Here is a 13,025-nt window from a genome sequence, read left to right on the forward strand (position 1 = left end):
GAAGCGCCAGCTTTTAACACAAACAAGTTTTGCAGCTGTAATGATGTTAGACTCAGGACTCACACTGACACTCTCTAACTGGCTTTCCCTCCAACCAACTAATACCCCAAGGAGCAAAGGGGCTGAGCAGAGGGTGGGGGTGGGTTAGCTGCCCCTTTAACCCCTTCATCTCCCACCAGGCACACACAAGCACACACACAGACACTCGCCCAACACTCAATGTGTCAAGTATAAGTAAAAAACTCTATTGTGTCCCTTGAGACTCCCTTTCCTCTACCCCCACCCTTACCCTCACAACCTCAACTTCCCATGATGTTTTACAGAGCCTCTGCTCTTTCGAATGGACACTCTGCCATTTTATGTTACACTTTTCACACTCATAACTCATATTATATGAATTTATTCATCTAAATCACTGTTTTGTTTAGATGAGTTTACAAAACACATTTAATTTTTGTAATAAAAAGCTGCAGATAGATAGATAGGCATAACAACAAAGACCTTTGTCCATCAATTACCTGAATTAGATTTTAGGCACTTCAGTTATAATTCTGAGTGCAGACACAGGAAGCTATTTTGCATCACTTTGTTGTTTAATATACAATTTTAAGTGATTATTTAATCCTCGGTAATGTGTATGGTGCCAGAAGGTGCGGGTGTTTGAAAGGCTTGTGCGATAACATTTCCACATTTCTCTCAGCAGAGAGGCCAAGATTGTACCCACTCTTATCTTCTGCTTTTCAGATTGCATCAGGTTCTGTGTTGGTACTTGCAGATATAACTCTTTTCTGCAGCTTTCTGGGCTTAAAATTGAAACAAGTGTAGAATAATTACTCCAGTGCACTAAGATAATCATCTGTATTAAACAGACAGGTGATGTGCAAGGTGCATACTGCATTTATGCAACACCCCCCCCCACACACACACAACACATATAATATCATCAAAAAACACAACACTTAGACAGAACTAAGTGAAGGAATTAGAGGCCACACAGTCCATGCGTGACAGCTAATTTAATTCATTTATCCTGATAGACATACACTCATGTACACACTCAGAAGAAAGATAACTGAGGATAAACTTTTAACTGAGTGGTTTTGGTGTCAAGTTTGAGATGCTGCAGGTCTTTTTTTTAATAATATATCAGATGTTTAACAGTGGTAGATAGTTTACAGTTCTGAATGGATTCATCTGGTTTTGGTTTTGTTGCTAACCATGAAATCACAGTTTTACTTTGAGATGGAAACGTTCTGGATTTAACCAACAACAAAACTAAACAGAGATCGAACTGGTCTAGCATTACAAACTTATCGCTGATACCAACTGTAAAATGATAAGACGTATAAACTCACTAAGGTTATATACTATGGTGGAAGTGACTGTGGTGACAACAGCAACTGGTGTCATTTTCAATCCGAGCAAAGAGGGATTTATTTTACTGCTATCACATTTTCTGACACACTTTGAGTTTTAATCAGATGTAGGGATCATAACTGAAGTATTCTTACAACAACTTGGGAGAGTATATAACCAGACAAATAGGCATATTTTCACTTTCTGTCTCTCTCTCTCGCACACACACACGCACACACACACACACAGGCTCTGTGAGTGTTGGTCTCACCATGTGAATGAGGTGTGTGCTGAGTTGGCTCAGGGGTCTGTTGGCTAGGAGCAGTTTCTCTGCTGCCTCCATCTCTACTGCTGGACAAGATAGCCTCTGGCTCTATACAAACACACACACACAGACACACATGCACACACACGCACACACAAACAGACACAGACACACATAGACACAGACACACACACGTTAAATCATTTATAGAGATTTGACAGTCAATAATGATGGATCCAGAGACCTGCCAAGACACATTCTGACAGACTGAGACAGACACAGAAAGACACACTGATAGACTAAACACACTGAGTGATTTTAACCCCTTCTTTAGCACAAGATATGTTTTACATTAGTGGATTTATGCCATTTATTTTTTATTTGTCCCATCAAGTTATTATTGCATCTCATTAAGACTTCAGGTCTCTCACATTCTCCCTCTTTTTCCCCCTTACAACCAGCCCCCACTCTCCCTCCTGCTTCTCTGTACCCCCACTTCGGCTTATTTTAGTGCAGTTCATGCCTACAGTGGAACTTCAGGCCAATTAGCGGTGGAATAATGTGATTAATACTGGCACACATTCTCTCTCTCCCCCAAAGTCACTTCTCCTCTGTTATGCTCTCGCTCTCTCTCTTTTTTTTCTGAAGTATATATAATCTCTGACTCTCTCTCTTGACCAACAGAGTAATAGTTTGGGGAGAGTGGTCTAGTCACGTCCTCTCTCCTTATCAGACCTTATTACCCAAATGAATTTGGTTTGGGAAGAAGTTTTCTTTTTAATGAGCTTTGCATTTCTCACAGAATTGATTTCTGCTGCACAGTCTGCTTGCTCCCTTTTCCATCTCTGTCTCTCCTTCTATCTTTCCATCCTCCCCTCTCCCTCTTCTGTCCGTCTCCATCCAGTCTTTTACCCTGCCTCCCCTTTAGTCCCCCCCCCCTCCACCCCCCTCGTCTAAGCATTAATATGTATGCGTTGGGCTGGGGTGCACACTACGGGGAGATGGGGGCTGGTGTGTGTATGTGAGCATATGTGAGTGTGAGTGCATCTGTGTGTAGGGAGGCGAGCTGAGGACAAAGCCAGTGGTGATAATGAGGCCGCAGGGACATCGCCAGACAGGCCCCTCTGCGTACGCCTGTAAGAGTGTGTGCGTGTGTGTGTGTGTGTGTGTGTTTGTCCCAGTGACTTGGGACCTCATCCGCTTTCTCCTGAGTCCACAACTTCAATATTGCAGTTGCTTAAACCTGCTAGCTTTTACTGCACACATCAATGGACACACACACTCACAAACACACACATACAAATACACACACATGCCTCCAGGGACATGATACAAGGACAACATTTTAGGGGGGAACTCTGCTCAACGGGATGAAATTGATAAATGGTGGTTAATCAATGTGGGAGATACACCAGACTAAGGACCAATATAACATGATACAGCAAAAAAAATGGTAACAATCATTTAAAATCTACAAGAGAAGATGTTTCGGTTCCTTAAGGATTATTTCGCAAGTAACGTTGCTTCACAGCATACAACACTGTAATTATAAGTCTATAGGGGTATTAGTTTTCAATGTAAAAGCATATACTCCAAATATTGATATACCTGTATGTCTTCTCCACAGATACATTTTGAGATATGACTAATGCAAAGAGTTGAGAGATCAGAACCACATTAACTTCTAATTAATCAATATTACACTTTCTGGTAACTAATGTGCCATATAAGTGGGTTTTCTTTCATGAAAGGCAAGCATGTGTAAAGAGAAAGGTCTTAATTTAGCTTTAGTTACTCAAAAAGCGTCCATCTCTTTTTTTTTTCTTACATTTTGTGTTACAGACCAACCATAATCATATATCAGTAATAATTTTCAATATATTGCCAATAGAGTGCTGAAAATTTGAACTAGAGGTTTTTGTGATCTGTTGACTACCTTGCTGACAGAGAGCTTAGCTGCTGAAGAACATGTTGGGAATTTATTGTTCTCATCAACTGTATGTGGATGTTGATACCTGAAGTGCAGAGCGGGCGACGACAGTTTGTTTCAGCGTGTTGTGAAGCAGCTCCAGAAGAGCTTGTAACACAAGATGTCCGCTCTTCCTCATGGCATGTCCCTCTGCATCCAGGCGAACCACTGCAGCCTCTGAGAGAGTTTCCACAATCACCTCTACCAGGCCTGTGCAGCAGAAAAGAGATCAGCATGAGAAGGCTGTGAATTAATTTACAACCTTTTTGGATTCGTTTAAGTCTGTTTAAACGAGATATACCATTTTTAATTCTTCACTCTAAAGTCTACATGGCTAAATGCATTGTAAACTGCAAACAGACCAACAATGTGTCATATTATAAAAATAAGCAACATATTCTCAGGCTGCCTGTCTCTCCAAGATCATTAGGAAACATCTGCAATCCATTCTGCTCTTATTACTAATAATATTGATATATCATACTAATATTGTATAAAATCAAACTTAAAAACCTCTACATTTGAACCCAACTGACACACCTCACTCTGTCTGCTACACGTATGTTGGAGAGGTAAAGAATAACCTGAGCCTGTGTAAATATCTGTAACTGCAGGCTCTGGTTCGACTCCTCGGTGGATCGATAGCTCCTGTGCAAGATGAGAGACACTCTCCCTCTTCAGTCAATTAGCATTTCATTGTCACCAACTTGCCCAGAAGAAAAAAGCTGAATGTGACATTCAACTATTTCAACAGAACTAGCACTGTGCAACGTTGGATTCTTCTATGACAACTTATCGACAAACCTAATTCCAAATCAACACAACAGTAACACAAGAGGCAACAATGGAGGACAAGTCAGATAAGATTCACATCTAAAAAGAATTTGGTTATTCTCTTCTTACCCATTTCCTTTCCTTTTCCTTTCCAACTCGCTATATCCCTCCCAAGAAAATTGTCCACTGCACAACATGTTTAAAAGATGCCAACTCTTGCTAAGCCATGAATAAATACCACTTACTAAAGTGCAAACCCATGTTCCTTGGCTCATTCATTTTAACATGACATGGAGGATACTGCCCGTTTTGCAGCTCTATCTGTGTAGTTAGCTATTGTGGGCATCTGTCCCTGTAGTGTTCTCCCCAACACGTCTGTGTAAGTGAAGATTGGATAGATTCTGGCCTGATGAAGTTGACATGACACATTATTATACATTATTGACACGCTTTTCCAAAACAAATGTACACTGTGCCAGTATTTAGGCCAAAACGTGTGCTGCATTTCCTGTACACCAAAAAAGTAACAGTTAAATAACAAATGAACTGAATGACTGTCTTCACTGGGGAAAGCACTGCCAGGTTATTTTCTATTCCAACAGATCTTTATTTAGAAAGTAGATGTTGTGTGTGTTTATTTTTGTGAGTGAAAGTGCAACACTGCAGACACTAGAAAGCTATTAAGCTAGACTTCTGTCAGTGAGATTTACTGCTGCTTTGTCAAGCTGCCTCATAAATTAAATAAACAAACTGTCCCACTTTGGACTGTGCAGTCAAACAAAGACCGTCCTCTGGTAATGTGATTTGACAATGCAGTCCTGTGTAGAAGTAAACTCTACACAAATAGTTGCACACATATATGCTAATAGCATTATTCTTATACAGAATAGCAGTCATCCCTATACATAGCAACATATCTCAAGAAAATAAATATCAAATCAAGAATGAAAAAACAAAAACAAGGTATTCTGTAAATAAACTCTGAGCCATCTATTGATAAGGCATTACACTGTAGGTGCCCATATTGGGACTATACCTAGATAGCTGTAACTAGTGACTACATGGACTATGAAAATGGACTTTGATTTTCTAACTGGTTTAGTCAGTACTCTAAAAATCTGCTACAATCGTGTGCAGAAAAAACAGCACTAAATAGGCCAAGATGTGGTTTTTAAGCTTCCTGTCATGACGCACTCCTCCTTGCCAACTTCCTGCCTGGTTTCCTGTTTTATTTTGAAACTGCAGTCCATTTGAGTCTGTTGTGGTTTTGCTTCCTGTGTTTGTGTTCTTTTCCTGATTTTTTTTCTTTTCTTTCTCCGTTCCACCTGTGTCTCATTAGTTAATTAGTTTCCTGTGTATTTAGTCTTGTGTTGCATCTCTTCAGCTGCTGGATCATTATGGGCAGTTAATGCATGTTTAATCTCTTGTTCCCTTTGGCCTGTTTTATAGATTTGGGAGTTGTGCTGGATTGAGATTTTGATATGTGCAACTTGAAAGCCTACAGTATATGCTTTGTTAAATAAATCTGAACATTTGTCGTACTGTAGCATCTACATTCGGGTCATTTTCCAAGTGTCCTTGCATAAGTTCCACTCACATTGTGCCAGTGCTCTGACTCAGTGGACATGACATGGGCATTTCAATAAAAGTAAACCATAGAAGAGTCCTGAAAGGCATTCACACTGATTCCACAAGGTCATACACATTACGCAAAGATTTCTAATGGGTTTCAAAGAGAAAAAGGTTTGACTTGACTGAGGCTAGGAAGTTGCAAAACGTTTAGATAAATGATAAATAATAAGGCTCACAGGCTGTATTTCTTCTGAGATGCTAAAGCCATCTGGAAATCACACAGTATAGGATTTCCAACTGCAGTCTCCACTTTGCTTTTCCAAAGCACCGTACATTTATGCGTTCTTGACCCTCTGAGGGCACCCTTGATTCAATCATACTCAACAAGCAAAAAGCTGCTACAGAATAGTCACACAAACTTTAAAGAACACATTTAACTGGTTGCTTTTACATTCATAGGTCATAGAGCTCCTGAGGTTGGAAAAGTGTGGGAGAGACATTGACATCCTGGTGATGTCTTGAGCACAAACAGTTCACAAAGTTCCCTGAAAACCAATTTAGATAATAACGTGAGCAGCAAACACAGTGACCTTTTAATTCACAGAGCACAGTGCACGGACTCACATCGATTACCATCCGAGATTCAAGAAAAATTACAATGTTTGGAAGAAATATCATAGAAGAACTGTAAAATATTAATGAATGTTATTGTGGTTTGCCTTGCATTCAGACAGACACACACACAGACACATTACATGGGGTTTTACTGTAGATATCTTTGCAGGTACATGTAAAATGTTCATCATTTCATGAAAGAGCACCCAATATCTCTGCATTAGTGAATCATTATATTGTTGAATGTATTTTTAAGGTGAAGACATAGTATTGGTTATCAAAGAGACAGCTGTTTTATTAAGTCAATACTAGCAAGTCAATTTTAAACATGTCACAATTTTTTACAAATGACACTTGCATAATGTTAATGCTATGGGAATCTGAGTGAAAACCGTTGTGGTCTGTCCTATTTTGGAGTTTGGACTCTAACTAGGTTAAAAATAGACACTCCACAATGCTTTGCAATATCATCTATTTATAAACCAGTGTAAAATGAGTTCTACAGGGAATCAACAGGATGAATGGCTCATATCATTACTGTCAAAGCTGAGCAGGAAAGTTTTCTGGGGAGAGAAAAACTAAACTAATGACATGTATTTAACGGATAATGTTTCAGCTTATTTAAATTTAATTAAATCATATTATGTAGATTTTAATAATGATGTTCCCCATTAATGATTGTTAACAAAATGTACACTAGCTTCAGAAAGTATTCAGAGCTCTACTTTATCAACTTAATTGTGCATTATTGTGTTGCAGATTTAGTTTTAATTCCATGAAATTCCCATTTTTACCCTTCAATCTACACTCATTATCCCATAATGAAAACATGATGAGTCTAGACATTTAAGCAAATTTATCAAAAATTGAAACCTGAAAACTCTCATTTACAAAATAATTCAGCTACTTTGTTCAAGACCCTTTGGCAGCATGCAGCTACAGCTTTGGGTCTTCTTGGGCAGAAAAAAAATGCACAGTTAATCCTGTTCTTTCTGGCAGATCATCTCAAACTCAATATGACTGAATGGGAAGCATTTGTGAACTGTCATCTTCAGGTCTCTGCACAACATTATCATGGCTGCGTGCTTCAGGTCAGTGAATCATCACCCAATTTTCATGTCATATGCACACAAGAGTAGGTTTTTCTCCGGGGACCTGTCTGTATTTGGCTAAAGTCATCCCTCCCTGAATCCTCCCTGTCCCTGCTGGTTGGGAAGCCTGAGCGTGATGCTGCCACCACCATGCTTCACCGTACGGATTGTACTAAACTCGTGATGAGCAGCGCCTGATGTCTGCCAGATAAAGCGTTTGGAGTTCAGCTCAAAGAATTTAATTTTTGTCCAATCTAATCTGAGAATCTTTGTGCTCATGTCCTTTAAATAGCATTTGGCAAAGTCCAATCAAGCTGTCATAGGCCTTTTACTTAAATTGAGGGAGTGCTGCTGAGACAGTCATCTTTCTGGCAGTTTTTCAACCGCTGCAGAGGTTCCCTGCTCTGAGCAAACGTTGATTTCTTGATCGTTTCCCTGAACGAGGCACTTCCTATCCGGTGACTCAGTTTAGCTAGAGGGCAGTCATGATGTTTCCAAACTATTCTATTTGACAATTATTCAGTCCACACTGTCCTCCCAGAAACACTCAAAGCTTGAGAGAGGGTTTTGCACTTTTGCCCTGATCTAAGTCTTGCCACAATTTTATCCCAAAGGCCTACAGAGAGTTCCTTGGACGTCATGACTTAGTTTTGGATGACGAGTGTGATCTATGAGAAATTATGCATACAGATTTTTAATAAATTTGCCAACATTTCTAAGACAACACACAATTTCCCAATGTCATTACTTATTTCAGTGTATAGATTGATTGGTAAAACAATCACAACTTACTTATCCATTTCAAATGAAAAATCTTAAGTCTACATACTGTATATATAAAAAGAACAAATATTTCTTACGATGCAAAGTGTACCAGTATCAATGAATCTTTGAGGAGCACAAGTTGAGACAAACAAATTTATTTTCGTGTCATATTGATTGCAGTTATGTAAAACTGTCAATTTAGAACCTCTTGGGTGCTTGCTAATATGAAAACATTAATATGGAAGATCTTAGTGGTATAAATTCTGCCAGGGGGCATAATTATTGATTGGACACATATGGACATGGTGTGGAAGAACCATCATAGAACTTTTTAGACATTGTTAGGGGAAATGACCTGAACCCAATTTGAAATGGCAATTTATAAATGTGAGTGCCACAGAAACTAGATAACACTGGCACAGAAGCAATTACCTAAAAATTCCTCTGAGCTTCTCACAGAAGGTCAAGAGAAATAACAAGGATTGGTGACGGATCAAACCCGGTGAGGAACCTCAAAGACCTTCGACGATCCTGAAGACATAAAGCGCCCCTGAAGACTTTTTAAAATTAATTAAAGGACAAGCTTGCTTTAATCAAGTGACACCTTGTCAGCACCACAGCCTTAGACCAAGCTAAGGAGTTGGGATGCAAGAACATTATGGCTGTTCTACATGCTCTAGGTGTTTGCTTATTAAATCATGCAGTCTGCCTGTCAATGTGCCCACAAAATGAGTTTCAAATTCACTCTTTGCAGAGGAACTCTAGGCTTTGTATCCTTATAAAATCAGATTACAATATTGACTTTCTATATTAGTCTCTTCTAAAAAAAAATACAAAAAATAATTTGAACTTTGTTTAAGTAATCAAGAATTCTCCCCCTCCTGCTTTCTGTCACTTCCCCTCTCAAATTGTCTCTCACTTCAACCTCGAGTTTTCTCCTCCGTCATCTCATCCCTCTCAAGCAAATGCACCACATTTCACCACGTCTCGCTCTCTGTTTCTCATTCTTCCTCACTGTCCCCTCTCTGCTACCCCTTTTGCCTCCCATTTTGCTTTCCTTCTTCTCCCTCATGCCTTTTTTTGCCATCTTCTTTCTCTTTATGTTGTTCCGTTCTTCCTCCCTATCACTGTCTCCCTCTCTTTGCTCCCTCTGTCTTCAGTCCCCAGGGGGTATTATCTCAGTCGGAGGCAAATCTGCCCAATTATAAACCTCATCTCCTCTCTCTCTCTCTCTTAGAGACACTCACATAAACTGGAAGCTCCTGCACCCCCCCCCCCAACACACACACACACACACACACACACACACACACACCACATTTCCTCTCTGTCTCAAATATACACACAAGCATGAGCACAAATACATTCACATGAGCACAAAAAACCCACCTCCCTATTTTGAGCTTCTTCTCTGTCTATTTCATTGCCTCCCATGCACACACATGCATACACACGCACACGCACACACACCACTCTTCCCCTCCTTTTCTGTCACACCTTAAAAAGCCAATTATACACGCTTCCTCCCTTCTCCTCTTCTCTCCTGCTCCCTTCTTTCTTGCCATCACCACAGTGATCTGGAGTGAACCACAACCCACAACGAAAAGAGGGGAGAAAAAGGAGAAGAGGAAATATAAGAGGAGCACAAAATAGAGAATAGGAGAGAGTGTAAAAAACGGGAGCAGACGGGAGAAAGGAGAGGAGAAGACTGGCAAAATGTAAGCTGAGTAGACTGGAGGAGAGGAGAGGAGAGGAGAGAAGAGGAGAGGAGAGGAAAGGAGAGGAGAGGGAGATAGCGTTAATTACCCGGCCAGTATTAGTGCTGGGTTGACAGTTTCTTGTTGAGAGGAAAGCTGATTGGACGATAATGATGCTGACTACTGAACTGCCGTACTGCTGACCCAATGGAAGTAGAGGGAGAGGAAGAGTTGGGTGGTGGTGTTTTTGGGGGCTGGGGAAAAGGAGGTGCAGAGGAAAAGATGGACAAAACGATACACAAAATAATGAGTAAAACACACACATACACAGAGACAGAGAGAGAGAAAGAGAGAGAAAGAGAGGGATAGAGAGAGAGAAAGACAGAGAGAGAGAAAGAGAGAGAGAAAGACAGAGAGAGAGAAAGAGAGAGAGAGGGAGAGGAGCAGCGGCGTTTGTATTTTTATTCTTATGAATCTCTTTAATTTAGTGCATTTGTTGATTCTAGACTTAGCTGCATCTCAAGCTTTGTGTCTAATTATTCCTTCCATCCAATTCAAGTCAAAATTTTAAACTATTTCTTGAGTCCTCAATTTGGCCTAAAATGACCTGTCATCGGGTAATTTGTTCTGGATGCAAAGGAATCACTTCGAATCAACAAGAAAGCATGGCGCATACACACACACACACACACACACACACACACACAAACACACATATGCACACACACATACTATGCAGCTAAGGTTGTTGACCTGAATAAGCATTATGCTGCGTCAGGACAGCAGGCTGGGGAAAACAAGATGTCAACAAGTAACATTACAATAAGTAATGCTAGCAGACTGGATACATGGCACCGACAGTGAGGTCAATGACAGATAGGCCTCACTGTTGTGAAGACAAGCACACTACAAGACAAGTCAAGGCGGATCCAAAAGCTGAGGAAACCAACAACTTTCCAATACATAATATATACAGGTATATTGTACCTTGCTGGTGTAATGTCTCCAGGTCCAAGGTTGTGTCTCCACTAAGGTTACACAGCAAGGCAACTGCATTTTGGACGATCCCACTGGTGATATTACTACAGTTAGCCTAGAGAAAGTATGAGACAGAGAGAGGATACCTAGGTTACATGTTATCTTTCAGCATCCTGTATATACAGTATATATGCATATTTTTTCCAAAGTCAAATACAGTATAACATTTCAAGCATCTACTCTCTAATGTCAAACAAAGTGTGGGGACTTGTGATAGATCATGGAGTGAGAGGTAATATAGTGGACTTCCACACACTGGGAGCCCCATTTATCAAGTGCAAAGTTTCTGTCATATTTTCATTACAGTACTTCACAGTACATAAATCTTCAACATATTGAACTTACTGGAAAACCTATGTGCACGGCACACAACCTTTAGTTCCAACCGATAAGTCCCCATATTACCCCCCATGGAACATTTATACAGAGTGAGTTGGCACCGTCTCCTTTAAGCCTTAGTGATTTACTGTTTCAGGCATTTAACCTAGTGCTGTTCCTGGAAGCTCAGACTATGTATGTGTCAAGAGAACAAGACATGGCATAGCAGAATGAGCCTTTTTGCAAATCTGTCCAAGGGTTTTTATTTTTTCCACAGGCTGCCCTTAAAGACAAATCTGTGAAACCGTTTTTGGCAGGACACCACAAACAGCAGACAAGGTCATTTTTTTCAGTGCTGTGTCATGGGTCACATAACACTGACGCGAACCAGCAAGAGAAAAACTCATACTCAACATATACAGCAGGGATTTATTTTACCATTCTTTATTCTATCTAATTTGAAAACTGTTATTAGAGCACAATGTTAGACAAAAGATCAAATTAATTCTGTCTGTCAGTGGATGGTGGTGTTTTGACCTGTGTTAATAGATTGTTTTAAAGAGAAACGAGGGGCAAGCCTGTAGTTTCAACATTCCTCCCACTCATAGATCTTTGCACTCTCCCTCCTCCTCATTTCCTTTTCTTCCCTTTGCTCTCCTCTTCTACTTCTTTCTCCTCCTGACAAAACCTTCTCTCCTTCCTAATTCACTTCTCCTCTTCTCTTCTGCCCTTGTTTCTCTATTTGATCCTCTCTGAGATAAACCATCTCTGCCTGCAGGGTCTGCGTGCATCAGTGTGATCTGCGTATGGGCTGATAAGCCTGGATGGTGCTCATCATGTACAGTAGCCTGAGGCTGAAGACAGTGACATCAATTCACACCTAGGACAACTTGCCTGTCAGTGACAACACACGGCTAAAGCTAATTTATTTGTGATCTTTATGGACTAATAAGGCATGAAAGGGCTTGATGTACATCACTGAAAGCATCAATCTGGTAAAGAAAAATGAAAAATGCCAAACAGAAATGATTTTTACCATAGTGAGCACTGAATGTGGTGAGAAATACTGGTGTGCCTACAGTACAGTCTAAGTGAGGTTAGATTTGTAAAAGTATTTGACTGCAACCCACTCTGAATAGTCTTCTACCCCCTCAGGCACAGAAACCAACCAATTAAGACCCTGGTCTCGCTGGTTTCCTGAGGTTCTTTTATGTCTGAAGCAGAACTACTTCATCATCTAGACAAATACAATTAGGTGAGTTTCTCCATGACAAGTGTGATCACTAGTGACAGGTGTAATCAATCCAGATCAGAGTGTTTCAGGCAGCATAAATCAATCCAAATGTGAGCAATACAGACGGCACTAATGGATCCTGACATGACTGGTTCAGACAGGAGTAAACAATCAGGAGAGAAGTTAATCAGGCTGTTGGATAACAGTGTTTAACATTCTGCATCAGCTAGTCGGGGCTGGACGGGCAGCCAAGCAGAACACTGATTATTAAGTGAGAATGTGTGTGCGTGCATGTTTGTGTGTGTGTATAAAATTGTTTGCCGCAGCACAC

At 40.3% G+C, this 13,025-nt stretch overlaps 1 protein-coding gene across 3 annotated transcripts in view; it reads right to left on the reverse strand.

The window, feature by feature from the left end:
- Positions 1-13,025, reverse strand: part of ulk4 (unc-51 like kinase 4) — a 69,822-nt gene that overhangs the window by 10,019 nt on the left and 46,778 nt on the right. For all 3 annotated transcript variants that reach the window (XM_085802625.1, XM_085802623.1, XM_085802624.1), the window contains exons 31-33: positions 11,092-11,197; positions 3,637-3,800; positions 1,628-1,729 (exon numbers count right to left, since the gene is read on the reverse strand). In XM_085802625.1, the coding sequence (XP_085658751.1) occupies positions 1,628-1,729; positions 3,637-3,800; positions 11,092-11,197 (372 nt within the window). The remainder of the gene's footprint in view (positions 1-1,627; positions 1,730-3,636; positions 3,801-11,091; positions 11,198-13,025) is intronic.

This window comes from Trachurus japonicus, chromosome 16 (assembly GCF_045865225.1).
Source record: "Trachurus japonicus isolate A0001 chromosome 16, Traja_1.0".
NCBI classification, from domain to species: Eukaryota; Metazoa; Chordata; class Actinopteri; order Carangiformes; family Carangidae; genus Trachurus; species Trachurus japonicus.